Raw genomic sequence first — 17,743 nt, forward strand, 5'->3', positions numbered from 1 at the left:
TGCCTACAATTCTTGCATTCATTTTAGTCTAAAAAGAATTAGAGATTTCACTTGGAGATGATAACTCGCGTCATCATATACTTTAGGATTTGTACATTTGCAGATCGTTAACATGCGAACACACTTGCACACCAAAAGAAAGTAAAGTCATGAAATGAAAAATAGGGGCTCTTTAAATGAATTCACTTGAAATAAACCAGTTGATAAAGTTAGCTGTCAAAACATTTATAGAACGTACGACTCTACAAATGACAAGATCGCCCATAATGCAGAACCAGACATGAAGGAGGGCGCACATCAAGACTTGCAGTAAATGGCAACACTTTGATGTGCGCTCATCACAGTTCTATTGAAGTCAACGTCTGGCATGTTGTTATATCATGAAGTCCACACAGCTAACAGTAGAGGGTAGATAATGTCCTGACAAAAGATGAGTTAAAATTGACACTGTAACATTTTCAGCAATGTAAGAAGTATCGAGAGAAGCTATCCAAATTACAATATGTAGTTTAGCTGTCGATAGGCAAATAATGGTAATCACATTCTGTTTGTCAGGCACAATAACTGGGTTAAAATGATGCAGCCATTGAGATGTATAAGGGTTGAACTCTTTATTTTTTGCCATTTCTTAAAAATAACTATGCATGTATTAAATGTGAATGTGATTCACAGGTCTAAAATATCCGCTCCGAGTTCAACTCTGTGTAACAAGAACTTGTGCTTTTTTTGGTCTAGAAACGAACATTACATTACACATCTTGAGAAAATAGAATGGAAAGAGAAAAATGTGATCTTTTACACAAAACCACAATATACAGTCCCCATCAAAAACTACATCAATCACAATATTAAACAATACAATATTTTGATTAAATATTTTCTCCTTTTTACACTTAATATTATTTCAATGGTATTAACGTGGTGGATTCAAGGCATGTATTCAGCTACAAAGAAAAGAAAGGCTTTATCAATTTAATGAAGTTCCACCAACACTTCTTTTTGATCCCGTGTTTGGTTGTCGGAGAAAACCAGTGGATTTCTTTGGTACCTCTTTTACAGTGATGAATCTAAAGGCAGAAAGAACAAAAGGTCAGTGGTTGTTCTACTTTTGGCATCTCCGCACATCCTCTTTATATAAAAAAGGGACATGAATCGAAATTATCGTCTTTAACTTCCACCTGAAATGCGCCTGTAAGTCGCGACAATTGCAAAGTAGCAAAAGAACAAAAGCCGTTCTCTGTAATTGTGGGGGCATCTGAAATTTTATGCGTGCACTTTCTCTAACTTTGCCAGTCTCAGGAGAAAAGAACTTTGAAACATCACACACACACAAACTCACGCACCATGTACCGTGTATACTTAGAGCAGCAGACATCCCTTCTTCTTGACCTTGGTGGGTTGTGGGCAGAGCACAGCACGTATGGCTTCATCAAACACTGTCTTCAGACCTCTCTGAGTAAGAGCCGAACACTCCAGGTATTTTACTGAATCTGTTTTTTTTAGACAAACACATACCATTTATTATTCTTTAGTAAGGAAAATTTGAGTAAACAAACATACATTAGCTTCTACTTTCAAAACTAATGTAGTGGGTTTTTATTTTCATTATATTTTAACAGAGGATATATTTATATGCATCGTTGTCAGGCACACTGAAGCCCCGCTACATTAACACAGACACCGTGAGTGGGATACTTGCTACCAGATGTCTGGGTGTATTAGGTGTGCACAAATCTGTCATATCTGAGCATGTAGGAGGACTAGCCCATGTGTTCTCCCAAATGCTGGTATAAATTACACTGGGAACCTTTTGCATTTGCATCTAAAACCGTAGCCTGATATGTACTGCATTGTAATTTTGTGTATTCTGAGACTACCTGGTAATTATATACTACAAAGAAACAGCACAGTAAACAGTGTTGTATGTGTCTTGTTTCCCAAGCATTATTTAACTAATGATAATTCGTTCTACTCTATATATGAAGAGTTTGGTTCCAAAACGCAATAAATCCATTTTGACAAATTTCGGTAAAAACGTGTTTTCTATACCAAGAAAGATGAAAACAACTATTTTCTGTTACAAACTTTCACATAGCATCTTAACGTTATAAAAACATAAAAAATTCAAATCCATAACTCGATTTTCAAAGATTATTATAAAAACGAATTATTTTTTCCACAAAATGCAATAAATCCATGACAAGTTTTTTTTTCAAAATTCTATAAATCTATTCAATCAATGTATAAATGTGCATTCATCTTTGCCATTTTATATTCATTTACACACTGATTAAATAAACATTAATGGCATTAATCAAAACACTTACTTTGTCATATTAGGAACACTAATTCCTGCGCGGTTATACTTGACGTGGTCGCTTAACATTTTTCGCAGCGATCAGCTGTGATTCTCGTTGACTTTGAGTAAAATTATGTAAAGTTTTTCATAAGATCCCTTGGGGTCAATGTGGTAGCACGAGAGAAGCTAGATGCTGTCGGGAGAACAAGTATGATCGTCTCCTGAGTGCCTCTCGCGTGAATTATTAGATGTTGATGTCTTACGTTTCTTTCCCGTCACAGAAAACCACCACAGGTTTATCAATGCTATTAAAGTATTATTTCGTTTTTGTTTGTTTGTTGATCACAAAGTACAAAGTAGATGAGGAAAACTAGGACTCTGTGTACTCAACGCGCCACCATTGTTTGTTTACATTACGTGGAATGGTGCGCTGGTGTTTGTGGAGCGGATTTATTGCATTCTGTAGAAAAGGAGGAGTGGCGTTTATTGCGTTTTGGGAAAAAAATAAGAAAAGATGACAGAATAACACGACGGATATTGGATTTTGTGTAAAATTAAGAATTTACTTTTGAATACTGACCTGATATAATAAAGCAATAAACCCCAAGAATTCTCCGCTTCGCGTCGTGCCTAACAACGCCCCTTAGCTGTTATAAAATGCACTGGTAACCCAACGCTTCGAGGGGTTTATTGCGTTTATAAAACGGTTACTTTATATGCCTAACGTTAGCGGGATTTTATCAAATAAAACACAAATAAGTTGTAATTATATTAGTATAAATATTACTCTTCCGCCAAACAAAGTAGTTCCTCAGAATCAAGTGTGGCTGCAACAGAGCGCAGTTCACAAACAACAAAGACGCAGCAAAGGCACAATGAAAATATGATTAAAGACTGTGGTGTTTATTTTATAAATCAACATTCATCTAATTTATACATTAACATTTATATCGTGCAACTGTTGAAGTGATGATCAAATATGTTTGTAAGCATGCTTAACTTTTTCCCCGTCAGCGTTTTTTTTAAGTTGCCACCCAGTTCTAGTTGAATGCCTTACAGAAAAATGATCTTCTTTAAATAAACATAAGATATCAAATGAAAGAACAGTCCATCCGCTTTCCAACAACATCAAAAAACGTTTCATCCTACCTTCATTTGTTATCTTATCAGTTATCACCTCTCAAATTTTCAGCTAAATGCGGAGATAATTCCATTTTTGTGAGGAACTTAGAGATCAGATTCAGAGCCTGATCAAAACACACGCTAAATCCACCACAACGCTGTTGTGTCGAGTGAATGCCTCAGATTGCCCTCTAGTGGATAATAGCGGAAATATCAATAAGACACAAAAAAACTTCAGAGAACGTTTTCTCTTTATTGATGAAATGTTTTATTTATTGACATTTATCTGGATATCGCCATAATTGTGCAAAGGTAGAAAAATTAAAAAATGATTAAAGACTGTGGTGTTTATTTTCATAAATCAATACGCAGCAACAGTGGCGCAGTGATACTTGTGATGCGGTCTGAACCGTGGGTTTACCGGGGTATTTTATCACGGCTTAGAACGCGTTTCAACCAATCAGAATGAAGAACCAGAACGAGCCGTTTTATAATACTGATTTTGGCAGTAACTCATTTTTGTCAAAAATGGCATTTATTGCGTTTTGGAACCAAACTCTTCATATGCAGTTTAATCTTTTTGCCAACTATTTAAGACTGGGGTTATTTTTTGTTCCTGATGCATCAAAGTATATATGAAGAGTTTGGTTCCAAAATGCGATAAACACCATTTAAAAAAAGTGTTACTGCCAAAATCTGTACACTGAAAAAAATGATTCATTCAATTTACTCAAAAATTTTAAGCTACATTTAAACAAAAGTTTTTTGTTTTTCTATTTTTTGTTTAAATGTAGCATAAATAAATTGATTGCGAAAACCTACATTAACTCTTTCGCCCCCATTGACGAGATAACTCGTCAATTAAGAGAAAACACTTCCCTGCCAATGACGAGAATTTCCGGCTTTCCGCAATACCGCTATTATCCACTTTTCCGCAACTTATACAACCCAAAAGTCCTTCACAAAAATGGAATTATCTCCGCTTTTTGCTCAAAATTGATTGTTTTTGAAGAAACCTAGGATTAGCTTAATCCAGCACTAGGCCTTAGTTTAATTAGGAAATATAACTAGTTTTAACAAACATGCCTTAATAAAAACATTACCTGTGTGCATTTTGAGGTAAAACAAAGGGCCCTGATGTATTTTAGGATATGTAAGGGCAAGTTGTTTTCAGTTTGGAAAGCTCTTAAAAGTGTTTAAATCTAGGACTAGTCTAATCCCTATCTGGGAAACCGCCCCATAATGTTTATTTTTTAATCAGTGTATACCACTAGTCAACTAAATGAATATAACATGGCAAAGATAAATGCACATTTATATATTTATTTTAAAAAAAGTTGTCATGGATTTATTGCATTTTGTGGGAAAAAAATAGTTTTTAGTTTTATAATAAATATTTGAAAATCAAATAATGGATGCTATGTAAAATGGATTAAAAATGTAAAATGAGTCAAAATGGATTTATTGCGTTTTGGAACCAAACTCTTCATATATATGTTACACCATCTCACCTATTTCTTTGGCCAATGCAAGACCCTGTGGGTAAGTGATTGGTGCCAGTTTTTTCTCCTTTAGCTTTTCGATAGTTTCCTTCTCGTCCCTCAAATCGAGCTTGGTGCCAACCAGAATAATTGGAGTGGAAGGGCAGTGGTGCCTCACCTCTGGGTACCACTAGAGGGAGCAATGCAGACAATCAAGAAAGGTTATAGTGGTTCATACAAAACCTGTGTTAAAGGTTTTCTAATATCATATATCCACTGTTGTCTCCTGCCTTTTAACATTCCCATGCATACATTAATTTTAGCACACTCAGAAATTTCAGAAAATGGTCCCAAGCTGTCACTTGGGCAGTGTCCTTTAAAAAGGTCCTAATATGTACCATTTATGTACAGATGTGTATACATTTTGTACCAATATGCACTTATGTGGTGCTAATATGAACTCTTTAGGTGCAAAGGTGTACTTTTTGAAAGGGTACCGTTCTAGTGGCAACCAGGGACAATTTTGTTTCTGACAGTGCACCAAATTATAGCCAATTTTTGCATAAAACTGACAACACTGCATAAGTTTATTTTAAAATGTTTACAGGTTTAATAGAGTGCATATTTATTGAAAACATTTATGAACTAAGACACGCGATTTGTTTTTTCCTTTTCTCTCCTGAAAATAATATTGATGCTCACTCAGTGTTTATTATAGTTGCATTTTGGCAATTTTGCTCATTCACGTCTTTCACGTTATGCTTATGTTCACAAATCAGGCTTGAGTGCGAAACTCACTGTAATTGGCAGAATGCGTAAATGCTGTACACATTCACGCTTTGGAACTTAATGTCCGTCGCTTCTGGATGTGCCAAGGCCTTTAAATTAGCATGATTTTTTCGCAGAATTGTTAAAGTGTTTACAAAGTCAAAGGTATCTCAGAATGTGTGTAGACAATCTGAAAAATGCTATACAGAAAATGGTTTCTAAGGTGCCTATTGCCCAGACAATCGCATAGAGATGCTTGAAATGAAAACTTGCGGCACTACAAGGACTGCAGCACTTTCAAGGTCTGGCCTCTGAATGTGTTCTTTAATCTGACACTCGCCATTGTTTTCATATACAACACATTCCTTGGATTCACATTAGAGCAGACCTCCAGTGGTATATTGGCACAGCTGTACCACAAAAGCGTTTCTAAGCCTCGCCAGCCAAAGAAATACAAACTTTGATATAGCCAACACTGAGCTAATCATCCCATTGTATGTTAATCAGATTTTAAGGAATGCTGACAAAATAACCAACAATGTTGGTCTGTGAGCTAAAGCGTCCACAGAAGAGCACATTGAAAACTAATATCTCCACAAGACAAAGACAGCCTGTGACTCAGGTTCTAAAACGAGTACTTATTATTCATCTGTTCCTTGATGATCCCACGTCTGATCTACATGTACTGAAGGTAGGCTAAAAGCTATTTACAGTAGCTTACCTTCAGTAAATCAGATCTGGGATCGGCCTTTTGTATGAAACGACAGGCATTTTCGATTTTCTCATCAAGCTTATTAATAAGAGACTTCAAAAGAGCTGACAAACACAAAATGGTGGCCTTCGTTAGAGATCAGCACGTCTCCAGTGGCATTTATGAGCCTTTCTGATAGGCATGTGGGTGGGGCGCAATGCAGATTTCTAAGCCTCACTTTCAATTGCAGTCAAAGCAAACCATTATCGCAGCAGCCCATTTTCACATACTATCAACCCGCTCCGGTAATGAGAAATGATCTCTGTGCACTTAACTTCTTCGTGACAGGTGATTGCTTCTAGAGCGTAGATGTTGTTCGCGTGGGTCATGTGACTTCCCACAGCCCTCCTGCACCCCCTTTCCCCCAATCTATCTTTAAATAGATTTTAATTTGTCTCTTCAACCTCACACAATCTATCAAGACTACATTTGCATGGGGTTACCATGGATACTACTTGGAAATATACTGTACAAATAACGAAGAAAAAGACCGGGAGGGTAGAAAAAGCTTCTGAAGGTCTTTGATTGAGAGTGGAAATTGTAAATTGGCATGGATTAAGCCTCAAAGGTTTTTGGAATTGTTGATATCAAAAACAATTTGCTTTTCATTCCATCTCTTAAATGTGCTGCATGAGCCTTGATAAGGTCTAGCATAAAAGCAACAATGTGGAGAAAGGGAACTTTTATTTCATTTTTTTTTCTTTGTTCCTCATCTTTATTATTAATAAAAAAAAACTGTGCAGGCTAAGTCTTAAAATTTGCTGTATCAGTTTGAATCTCTCCGTTTTTATCTGTTCTCTTTGTAATGTCTATACCGTAAGTTGTGCTTGATTTTTGGTTCTTGTACTCTTAATAATGCCCCTGTATTATCCATAGTGTTATATATTTTAAATATCTCATTTATTTACACATAGACTTACAGTACAGTTGACAACACGGTTTAGCTGAGGCAGAACTAACAAAGTAATAAAAAGTGAGTTCCCTGACAACCAAGGCGAACTTTGTTTCCACTGAAACCAAGGTTGTGAACCAATCATATCACAGCTGCTCTACCTTTGCATTATTATCAGTACTTTGACGTAAAGACAGACCCTGATTCTCAGCAGTCCTTTCAGAGTGAATGGTGCCTATTTTCTTAACAATACCCTGACTCCACAAGTCAGGGACATCTTCTCTTTAGAAACTAAATATTATATTTGATTTCAATTTTTCTTTTTTTTAACATTCTTTGCAGACTTTCTAACATTTATTGTTAGATTTTAAGCAGTGGCTATAGAGCGTAAAAACAAACTTTCAGTTATGTGTCTTTGTGGTTTTGTTCCTTTTATAGTCTTGTTCTTGTTCTGCTTCTCTCATTGTAGCTTTGCATTATTTGTCTCCACTTGTATTTTGTTAACCTTGATTAATTTGTGTGCATTTATCCCAGGGTTTCCATTGTACGCTTTCACTTATTATTTGGATGTTCCATTGTATTTGGATTTGTTCATGGTCAATAGGATTACAAGTAAATGAGATGGACACATTCATGTTTACACCTGGTATTTTAATCCATCTCTTTTGTCCAATTCTTTCCTGATTTTCTGAGGGGGTGGTCTGTGGGCGAGTCCCTCTGCTTTCGTTGAAACGTGAGCAGGAGAAATGACGAGTTTTAAATTGATGCACATTAAGGGGGTATTTACATTACAACGTTTAAACATGGCTGAAAACGCCAAGCGGAGGCCCTCTGTTGGCGCTTGCCACCTTTTTTCAGCTGGGCGCTTTGGTTGTAGGGTGACCATACGTGCCATTCATCCCGGGCGCGTTCTGGACAGGTTTTCGGGTGCGTCTTTCGGAAGTCATATTTGTCGACCACATACGTCATTGAGGTTTATTATTTCAGGTTCTATTTTAGAAAAGCAACCTTTACATTTTAAGTTAAGAATGAAACTACGATTGTATGTCTTATGTTTTTAACTTAAATGTGAGAACCTTGATGACTAATGCGGTCAACAAATACAACTTCCGGAAGATGCACCTGAAATCCTGGCCAGGACGAATCCAAGACGAATGGCACGTATGGTCACCCTATTTCGTTGCTATGATGTGTCTGCTTTGTTTATCAGTCACTGAACGATCCGCCAGTTGGTTTTACCCAAAGTTAAAAAAATTTTCAACTCTCAGTGCTCAGCACGGAAAAACCAAAGAGCACGTACAAAACCCGCCAGCTGCTACTGTTTCTGAAAAGCGCCGCGCTTCCATTGGAAACAATTTAAAACATATCCCGGCCGGCAGCGTAAACGCTTTAGTGCGCATGCTACCTAACAGGGATAGGAAGAGTCCCCGATTCGCTCGGTGCATTGGCATAAAAAGTTACAGATGCATAAAAAGTTAGCATTTGCATCACGATGCATCGTTTTTAACATATTTTGCATCTGTAAAAACAGATTTACTTACGTATAATTATTAGTACATTCGCTATATTTTTATTATTTAGAAAGTGACCAATATTTTAAGATAGCTTCCTCCTTTCTAAACTGTTGCTACGTCCTTCTGACTTCTCACCTGTTGTCGTATCACAACACTATGTAAACCGAGGCGTGTCATGAAAGTCACATAGAGCATAATAACATGGCATAATATGGAGCTATCCTCCACCAAGTAATTACAAATCCAAGGGCATCAGAAGCAAAAAAATAAAAAAAAATCTGGGTGGGTCCAAAGCATTTAGTGGTAGTAGGCTAGAAGCCATTTTCTTATATTCTTTTAATTAAACAATTTGTCGCGGGAGTTCAGTTGACGAAAGCATAGACTGTAAAAAAAGATGGACGACGCCTGTTCGCTCTCTTCCATTGGTGAAAATTGAAGCCGCCAGTGTCCTGATATGGCGCTGACATCTTGGGTCTTGAGTCTGCGCAGTAGCGATTTCGGGACCAGTCATGCGCAGTAGTAAGCAGGAAGTGAAGCCGTGAAATTAAAACCCCGCCCTCGCTCTCGTAGAATGCGCATATCACACGATATCACAGCTGTCTATCATGACGTGACACCACTGTTTTTATATCATTAAATAACTAACTAAACACAAACATATTTTAAAAACAAACATTTGAATGTACATCAGCGTGATAAAAACTACAGTAAATGACAGAAACCAGCTTCGGAAAAAAGATAATTGAAGTGTAATTAATTTTTTATGTTGATCTCAAGTCCCATTGAATAACATGGGGAGGCGGGGTTTATGACCTATACTGGGACCAGTCACTGGGGGCGATCAAGACGTTTTGGCTTCACTTTTCAGGGCTTGTGCGGAACGCTTGGACGAAAGTAGTGAAAACACGAAATGGAGTTTAAATTGTATGGACTCTTAAGAAGTTAAGTGGAATGGATTTCAGGAAGTAGCAGCGGGAAAGTCAAGGCTATAGCTAAAATAAGGAACAGAGTTTAATTTATTAGGGCATTCCTCTAGTCTAGTGGAATGGATTTGACTGACAGCGCTCTGACAAGTGAAGAGACAAATGCGCTAAATTAGAGACAAAGTGAGTGGGTCCAATATGCAATATCATCACACTGTAAATAATTCTTTGCTGCCTTAATTTTTTGTTTAATCAACTTACTATTATTTATCTTGCCTAGAGAGTTTTTATAACTTATAAAATATAGTTAAAATATGTCAACTATATATTTGTACCATATTAAATTGCATAGCATCATATTATTTCATTGCATTATACTGCATTGAATGACATTGTGTTGAACTAATTTGAAATCGGAAAGCAGTGCATCGTAATGAGGTGCATCGCATCGTATCGCATAGGTAGCTGTTTCAAATGTATTGCATATGCGTATCACACCGGTTTTGGAGATGCAGATCCCAACTAGGGGTGGGTGAATCCGATATTCTGTATCGATATTAGTCCGATACTGGCAAAAAATGGCCAGATCGAATATTGTAGAAGTCGGGAAGTACAATCCGATACCAACACGGACCTTGTCATGGCAACTTGGCGTAAAGCGTGACTTTGCACAAAGTTGCACTTTAAATTGTCTAAAGTTACACTTTAAATTGTATTATTTTGAATTTTTGTGCTGACTAACTAAAAATGTTGCTACTAGTCTGAAACATTTAAATAAAAATGAAGTCTTGAATTTGCACATGTTGCACAGTAAAACGTTTGACTTCTGTAGCTATGTTTAAGCGTTTGTAGGGCTGACAAATGTGATATTTGCAGTTTAATTGATTAAAAGGGCGATAGAGATGGTATTGGATCGGTATAGGTATCGAGAGATACTCAAGGTTGTTGTATCGACATCGGTATCAGACATGAAAAAGTTGTATCGGCCCAGCACTAATCCCTACTACCTAATATGAGGTCAGAGTGCTTGTGTTATTAGTAAACATGTTGCGCAATATTGTGTACATGTATATGTAAGAGCTTTCAGAGCAATTGGTGAAGTAAGCTCACGCAACTTTCACACTCTCGCAAAATGATACAAAAATAAAAGAGGCGGAGAGCAGCTGCTTCAGATTTATCAATGGAAGCCTAAAAAGTAGGCAGTCTTTTGTGGCTGCTCGAACACTTTTAACCACACGCGTGTCCACATCACTAAAGCAATCTGGTCGAATGCATTTTCAACTGCCATTTTTGACAAGCTCAAAACGTTTTACACCTGTATTTAGTGTCATCCACTTGTGATCTGATGGACCAAAACGCATCTTAGGTGTAAAAAGCCTCTAAGGTTCATCAATCTATACCTGAATCGTTCTACACCATTTTGTATTCTTGCACAAAGTAGCACATTTGATTTTTTTTCCCCCCTGCTGCTTCATAGTTCATTGAATTGCTTAGTTTTTAACAGCACTAAACTCAACTAAACCAGTCAGTTTGACTTATAAAACAGTCTTTGCTTTTAGGATTACCCCTTAGAATGCTTTGTGTCAGGGTGAAACAGTAACAGTGTAAACATGGAAATTGTAGCAGGACACTAAGTGGTGTATCTGTCTGGCATCTACAGCATACACTTGCACTTAATGGAGAACAGGCCAAGGTCACCAAAGCTGCTAGCATCTTTAGTGCTGCTGTATACTCCCTTAGGGGGTTTTGTGGGTGTGAGGTACATACATATCTTTCTAAATAGATTCTAGTTTAAATGAATGTATGGAATGAAGCAGTTGACTTGGCTGGATGGATTCACTTTCTTTTTTTAAATGACTGAATGCGAGCGATGGAACTCAGTTTGTGAGTCTTTGAATGCTAGCAAGGCCAAGCATTTTATATTGACTGATACTATCGTGTTCTCTTTATAAGCAGTTTTCTTTTGTAAATTGTAACTTTTGCATCAGTGAAAGTTTGTAAGGCATGATCAAGGATTAATGCATAGTGGCATCTAGTGTCTAGTGCACTGCAGAGCAAGTGTTTGGTAACAACACAGGCAAATTAGCAGTCTTGCGTAACCAGACCTTTCACTAATTGTGTGACTCCATTCGAATTCCATAAATATCTATGCTAAACCACGCATGCGGACTCACCTTGGCTCTGACGTTTTCAAAAGATGCTGGGCTCACCAGGGAGAAACAGATGAGAAACACATCCTACAAAACACAACATCAAAAGATCTATCAACAAAAGAAAGTGCTCTTGTTTTCCAGAAACTTGTGTGCAGGTGACAGCGTACCGTCTGTGGGTAAGACAGTGGCCGCAGTCTGTCATAGTCTTCCTGTCCAGCTGTATCCCAGAGTCCCAGGTTCACTGGTTTGCTGTCCACCATTACATTTGCCGAGTAGTTATCAAACCTAAGGGAAAATAAGCTCTTGAGTGTCATGTGCACGAACAACATAAAAAATACACTTTCACCTTTATGCAGTAGTACTCACACTGTGGGAATGTACTCTCCAGGGAATGCATTAGTAGTGTAGCTGATGAGAAGACAGGTCTTACCCACAGCTCTGAAATATGAAAAAAAAACAGAAATATCTTAGTATGCAACATATATGTCGTTAAGTAAAATACATACAGGCAGCTAAAATGACTTCAAAGGGTTGTGTAACCATCTAATAAGAGAAAAAACTGGCGTACTGTACTATCATTGTAAATTCACCCATTTGTTTTCAAATACAAAGAACATTCTAGTGGTGTTTGCATGTTTTTTTTTTTTCAAAAACAAGGAATTGTACTTTCAATTGTACTGTTTAAAACCTGACCACATAGAGAAATTTAATACATGAAAGGAGGGAAAGCCATTCTTTATCCACTTTTGTCCTCACAATTGTCTTTGAATTGTGTGAACTGAACATGTATTCAGTTTTCATGTCGTGTACAAATGCAACATGAAAATATTATTAGAAAACCCTCAGGGCAAAATAATATGGAGAGCTAATTATAAAATAATATAAAGAATAATATGAAGAGCTCATAGGCCGCTAAACTCAAAAATGAGATAATGATATTAACTGTATGCTCTCGGAGATATTATATGTTGTTTATCAATTACTTTCGCTCAGGCCATTCAGAAATATCACACTGTTAGCAGAATCCGTTAAAAGTTTTTTTTAGCAAAGTCCTAAAAGTGCACAGAAAAATAAATCACATTCAAACTTGCGTCCCTTGTCAGTACCTGGACCTGAATACAACCCGAATGTGGCAGTCATATACATCACAGCGCACCCTAATTTGTGGTTCAGTTTCTTCATTTTCCCCTTTTGAGTTCTGACTTCATCATTTTCAGTGTTTCTAGTTGTATCTTTAGTGATTTTGCAACAGTTTGCAATTTTGTCTTGCCTTTGTGGAAGTTTTTGCAAAAAAAAAAAAACATGCATGCATTTACTTAAAGGCGGGGTGCATGATTAAAAAAAAACACTTTGGAAAAGGGAGTCGGGCTGACTAGCAAAACACACTTGTAGCCAATCAGCAGTAAAGGGCGTGTCTACTAACCGACATCGTTGCCTGGGTTTCGTATGTGTGGGGCGTGTCTATCAAAAGAAGTTCCAGATTCTATTGGGGTAGGGGCGTGTTTGTTTAGGTGATTTCAAATGTCAACATTGGCTTTCAGAGATCATGCACCCCGCCTTTAAAGGGTTTTGCAGTGGAAGACAGTCAAATTTGTTAAATACCGACTAAAGGGACATTTGTGAGAATAAGGCATTTCATTTATTGACTAATATTCGTATCATTGCCATTAAACTAAAATTACTATCCTAAACCTGATAAAAATGCTAATTTACAAGAAAACAAGTGAGAGGCTTTTTATTAGTAATCACTCTTAAAAGTCAGATCTTGAGGTAGCAGTTATGCCACACAGATATGACAGCAAACAATTACATATAACACCAAGCATAAAATAAAAAAATGAAGGGATGACATGTAATACGAAAAGATGTCACTTAGCAAACACATATGAACAGGCTGAAAGTGGAGCGTAGGAATGTTAGATTCCAGTGGATTGCATGCTGCAGCATGCAGGCTGTGAAAATGCAGGAATGCTGGGATTCAGGAGCCTGTGGCTACAATTCTCTTGCATCATGCTGCTCAAGAGCAAGGCCAAAAACACATACCCCAGGCAACGCACGTTCAGTCACATCATAACTAGGTTTCCTCCTCGCACCCCGTTGTTTCTGTTGCCCCTTATAATATGCATTCACATTCATGAAGTCACTAAAAAATACACGAGCACACACACACACCACTTGAAAGTCCTACAGACCTGTGTGTACTTGACTCAAGGGCTGGGCTCTGGTTAGAGGCTCACAGTTGTGCATTATAAGGCATAGCTATACTAAAACTAAAAAAAGTTCCCTTCATTTAAGTCAAAGAAACTTCTGTTTAAATTACGGTAATGCATTTTTTCCAAAGAGTAAATACGGTAAGTAACCAAATTACAGTAAGTCACTGAAGCCGCCAGAGAAATAAGAAATGCCTTATATAACCAAGAATACTAAAATAAATTGTATCCACAAATTTCAGTACACACTTGAGGCAGTGCACTAAAATCTTAATGAGAAAACAGTGGGAGATGACGGTTAAGGGGTGCTCTCTGAAGCTCTTTGAAGTTGTGTTTGTAAATCAGATACAGAGAGAAAGATAAATGCAGGGAGAAAAGAGCGAAAGAGGGCTCAGTATGGGGCCTGGCATTGTGTGACAGGATGACAGGAAGTAGGGCGGCGTCTGCCTGGAAGATCGACAGCAAGCCTCTTTTTGAAGTGTGTCTTTGAAAATGCTCCATGGGCAGTTAAAACTTTTTTTTTTCAGTTTCATTCTTACATCGAATGTCCCTTGTGCTGCTGTCAATCTTTAAGATAATGTATGCACTTTATGTTACAGAACTGGGCTGATTCAACAGTGAAACTGTAAGCCATCACTTCCACTTTAGAGGGGCTGCTAGCTGCCAGAGAGCATGAGACAGTCAACTCAGAAAATGATATACGAAAGTGCCAGCAGGGTATAAAATGTCCACCCGGAAGACAAGTCAAACGTAAAAAAACTAATAAAAAAAAATCGACCACAATCGATAAAAAAAGTCAAAGCACGTTATAAAATAAAAAATTGTATGTAATAGTCCTGATGCATACCTAAACGGACATACAAATGCATTCTCAATCCTTTAAGCTAAAAAAATGTATTTCTTATGTTGACCTCACAACTATGAGGAACCTAAGCAGCTAAGTTGCAGCATCAGAATTATACTAGAGGAAGTTAAGAGCTTCAAAATGGAGAACTGTGCACAGGGTTTAAACAGGATATCCTCAAAGAAACAGCAACCATCCTGCCCTATTCTACACTGCTGCCTTTTAATTGCTACATTAGATATTACCAAAGGCATACGTAAATCACAAATTAAAACTTACCTTTTTTATTATCTCCACAGTAATACACTTTAAGCCTACAAACCTAACAACTGTAGCAATATTGTACTGTATCACTCTGATTCTGACCCGTTGGGTTGTAATTTAACCTGTGCTGGGTTGTTATAAACCATTGTTGAGTAAGATATAAACAATTTCCTCATTAATTTAATCCAATGACTATATATATATATATATATATATATATATATATATATATATATATATATATATATATACATACATACATACATGTAGTCCCTTGAAAATCCCCCTCCCACTTTCTAAAACAGCCTTTGACATTGAAGTGTTTCAGACTCATGTTTCAACATGAAAGTCATCTTATCCTCCATCTTGAATCATCACTGCTTAAAAATTAGCATATGGTCTAGAGACGCACCAAAAGTGTTTATCAGTGTTCATAGTTACAAAGGCCTTAAAGATTAGGAGGAAAATAAACAACGCCGACGTGATGTTTTTGACCAAGATTAAATTGCAAATGCAGGGCAAGAATCGTATAAAAATCTGTATTCTTTGCTTTGATATGAAGAATGCTTTACGGAAATCATATTTGGTTTTCTAAAAAGAAATGTGTTTACACAATGATGGGTTACATTGTTTGCGGGATGTGATAAGGTAACATTCTCATCATTCTATTGTCAGTCATAAAAAAGAAAGCTTGCAATGTAAAAACTTCCTCCACAGAAACATGACCCATGTGCGAGTGCTTTTTCCTTTCTCGACGAAAATCAGTTACCATGCACTAAACTTCCTGTGTTTTGTTGTGTACCTTGCATGTGAAGAGAAAGCCTCTACATAACTGTGCAACCCACATGATGTCTGTCAGTCAAATGGTGCACGCCGCTGTCATGTTTTATTTATATAGATTTTTTTGCCAAACACAAATGTAATAAAGGTTTAATTACTAAACCTGTTTAAGGCTAGTATCAGTTAATTAAAAACAGAAAATAACTGCTTTAAACTCAATATAGGAAATAAAGGAGTCGGTTCATGACTGGCCGCATTAGTTCAACCTGTACCTCAGGCTATGAACTCATGTACAAAGTCTCACGTGACATTATTAACATTAAAAAGGAGGAAACTAAAACTAGCCAACCTAAGTACATACAACTAAAGTTAGTAAACTATCAGACGATAAATTAATAAAAAGCTAACAACAAAAACAAAAGACCCATTGTAAACAAACTAACCTTAACGTAAAATTAAGATTAACAGTTATATCTGTTAAAATATGTTTGAGAAATGAATTTCGCTACTCACCCATCTCCGACAACAACACATTTGATCGCTTGCATTTTACGAGAGTTTTGAGAAAGCTTTACCGGCTGTCGCCCTGTAAAACAACTGTTAAGGAACTAAGTTGTAATACAGGAAACAAATTAGCTTTTTCAGTCTGTCAGTATCTCTCTCTATCTCTCTCACTCGCTCACTCACTTTGCGCACACGCTCATATGTGGTTGTGACAGTTTTAACGCGTCTGTGACGATGAGGAAGTACTGTATTTAACTTTGTGGCATCCATGCGATGCCTGTTGATGCTATTCACAACATAGACCGCGCGAGGGTGGTGTTGTGTAACATTCAAATATAAACGAGTTCAGGAAGTTTAGTGATGGAGTTCATGCTGCGCTGCGCAGACAGATCGGCTTACAGTATGACGTAAAACCACCGCGAGAGCGTTTCGAAAGCACAGCTTTTGAATCGCTCTCGCGGTATTCTACGTCATAGGTCGATCATTCTTCGCAGGTTCGCATAAAAGTCGACCACACTCGAAGGATTTACAAGTAAACCCTTAAACATCTAAATTATGTAGTAGTTTACCATCAAACGGTTACAGACATAAGTCGTATTAGGCTATATTTACGTCTGTTTACGCTTATTTACTCTCTTATTTGGAACTCTCTTATTTGTTAATCCCTTACGAAAATTAACCATACAAAAATAAAAACATGGTTAAAGGTGAACCATGGTTACCACAACATTATGGTTTTGCTACAAAAACGATGTTTCTTGCCGATGGTAGGCTTATCAAAAATAAAAAGTCATGATTACAGAAAAACATGGTTGACTTTCATAAAGGATTTCTCTCTCATTTGTATTAAAGCGTCTGCTTATAGTGAGCAATGTAAATGTTAATCTGTATGAAGATGCTTTAAAAGAGATAAGGACTCATTCTCAGAGCAGCTGTCATTCATGCATCCATGTGACGTCACTCAACTCGCGCACAACTTAGTGCCGCTTCTCCATGCGTAAAAGCGCATTTCAGATTGACATTCATTCTGCCTGAAAGCGAGAACCTTACTTGCTTACTAATGTACACTTATGAAGGTAAGCGTTTACACAATTTTCCTTAGGTTTTACAAGAAATGTTACCTTCACTGTTACTTTGTAGTTTTTTCTTACTATGATAATTTTTTACAGGCTTTCCTTTAGGCTGCCTTTGCAACTTTTAACTTTTCTTATCAGTTGCAGGAATATAATATTTACTTT

The 17,743-nt window shown here is 37.1% G+C and overlaps 2 protein-coding genes across 4 annotated transcripts in view; one reads left to right on the forward strand and one right to left on the reverse strand.

The window, feature by feature from the left end:
- The window catches only part of cyth4a (cytohesin 4a), a 38,189-nt gene that overhangs the window by 10,125 nt on the left and 10,321 nt on the right, over nt 1-17,743 (forward strand). The window contains exon 1 of one of the 3 annotated variants that reach the window (XM_055194099.2): nt 17,397-17,581. The exons of the other annotated variants lie outside the window; for them this stretch is intronic. Within the exon in view, the coding sequence (XP_055050074.2) occupies nt 17,576-17,581 (6 nt within the window). The 5' untranslated portion in view covers nt 17,397-17,575. Of the gene's footprint in view, nt 1-17,396; nt 17,582-17,743 lie in introns of those variants that run through there. 3 annotated transcript variants of the gene reach the window in all.
- On the reverse strand, nt 597-16,708 carry rac2 (Rac family small GTPase 2). Its single transcript, XM_055194111.2, has 7 exons — nt 16,515-16,708; nt 12,270-12,341; nt 12,071-12,188; nt 11,925-11,987; nt 4,933-5,092; nt 1,351-1,490; nt 597-1,067 (listed from the first exon to the last, which is right to left on the reverse strand). Exons 1-6 carry the CDS (start codon nt 16,547-16,549, stop codon nt 1,360-1,362), a joined length of 579 nt encoding a protein of 192 aa, XP_055050086.1. The 5' UTR covers nt 16,550-16,708; the 3' UTR covers nt 597-1,067; nt 1,351-1,359.

Source organism: Misgurnus anguillicaudatus, chromosome 19, assembly GCF_027580225.2.
Source record: "Misgurnus anguillicaudatus chromosome 19, ASM2758022v2, whole genome shotgun sequence".
Taxonomy (NCBI): Eukaryota; Metazoa; Chordata; class Actinopteri; order Cypriniformes; family Cobitidae; genus Misgurnus; species Misgurnus anguillicaudatus.

What these genes read in the sequence shown, in the direction of transcription:
- rac2 (XM_055194111.2), bottom strand. Translation starts at nt 16,549, where the DNA reads ATGCAAGCGATCAAATGTGTTGTTGTCGGAGATGG. An exon ending in GGAGAGTACATTCCCACAGT is followed by an intron (nt 12,189 to 12,269) that starts GTGAGTACTACT and finishes ATTTTCCCTTAG; the next exon opens with GTTTGATAACTACTCGGCAA. An exon ending in CACTGTCTTACCCACAGACG is followed by an intron (nt 11,988 to 12,070) that starts GTACGCTGTCAC and finishes TGTGTTTTGTAG; the next exon opens with GATGTGTTTCTCATCTGTTT.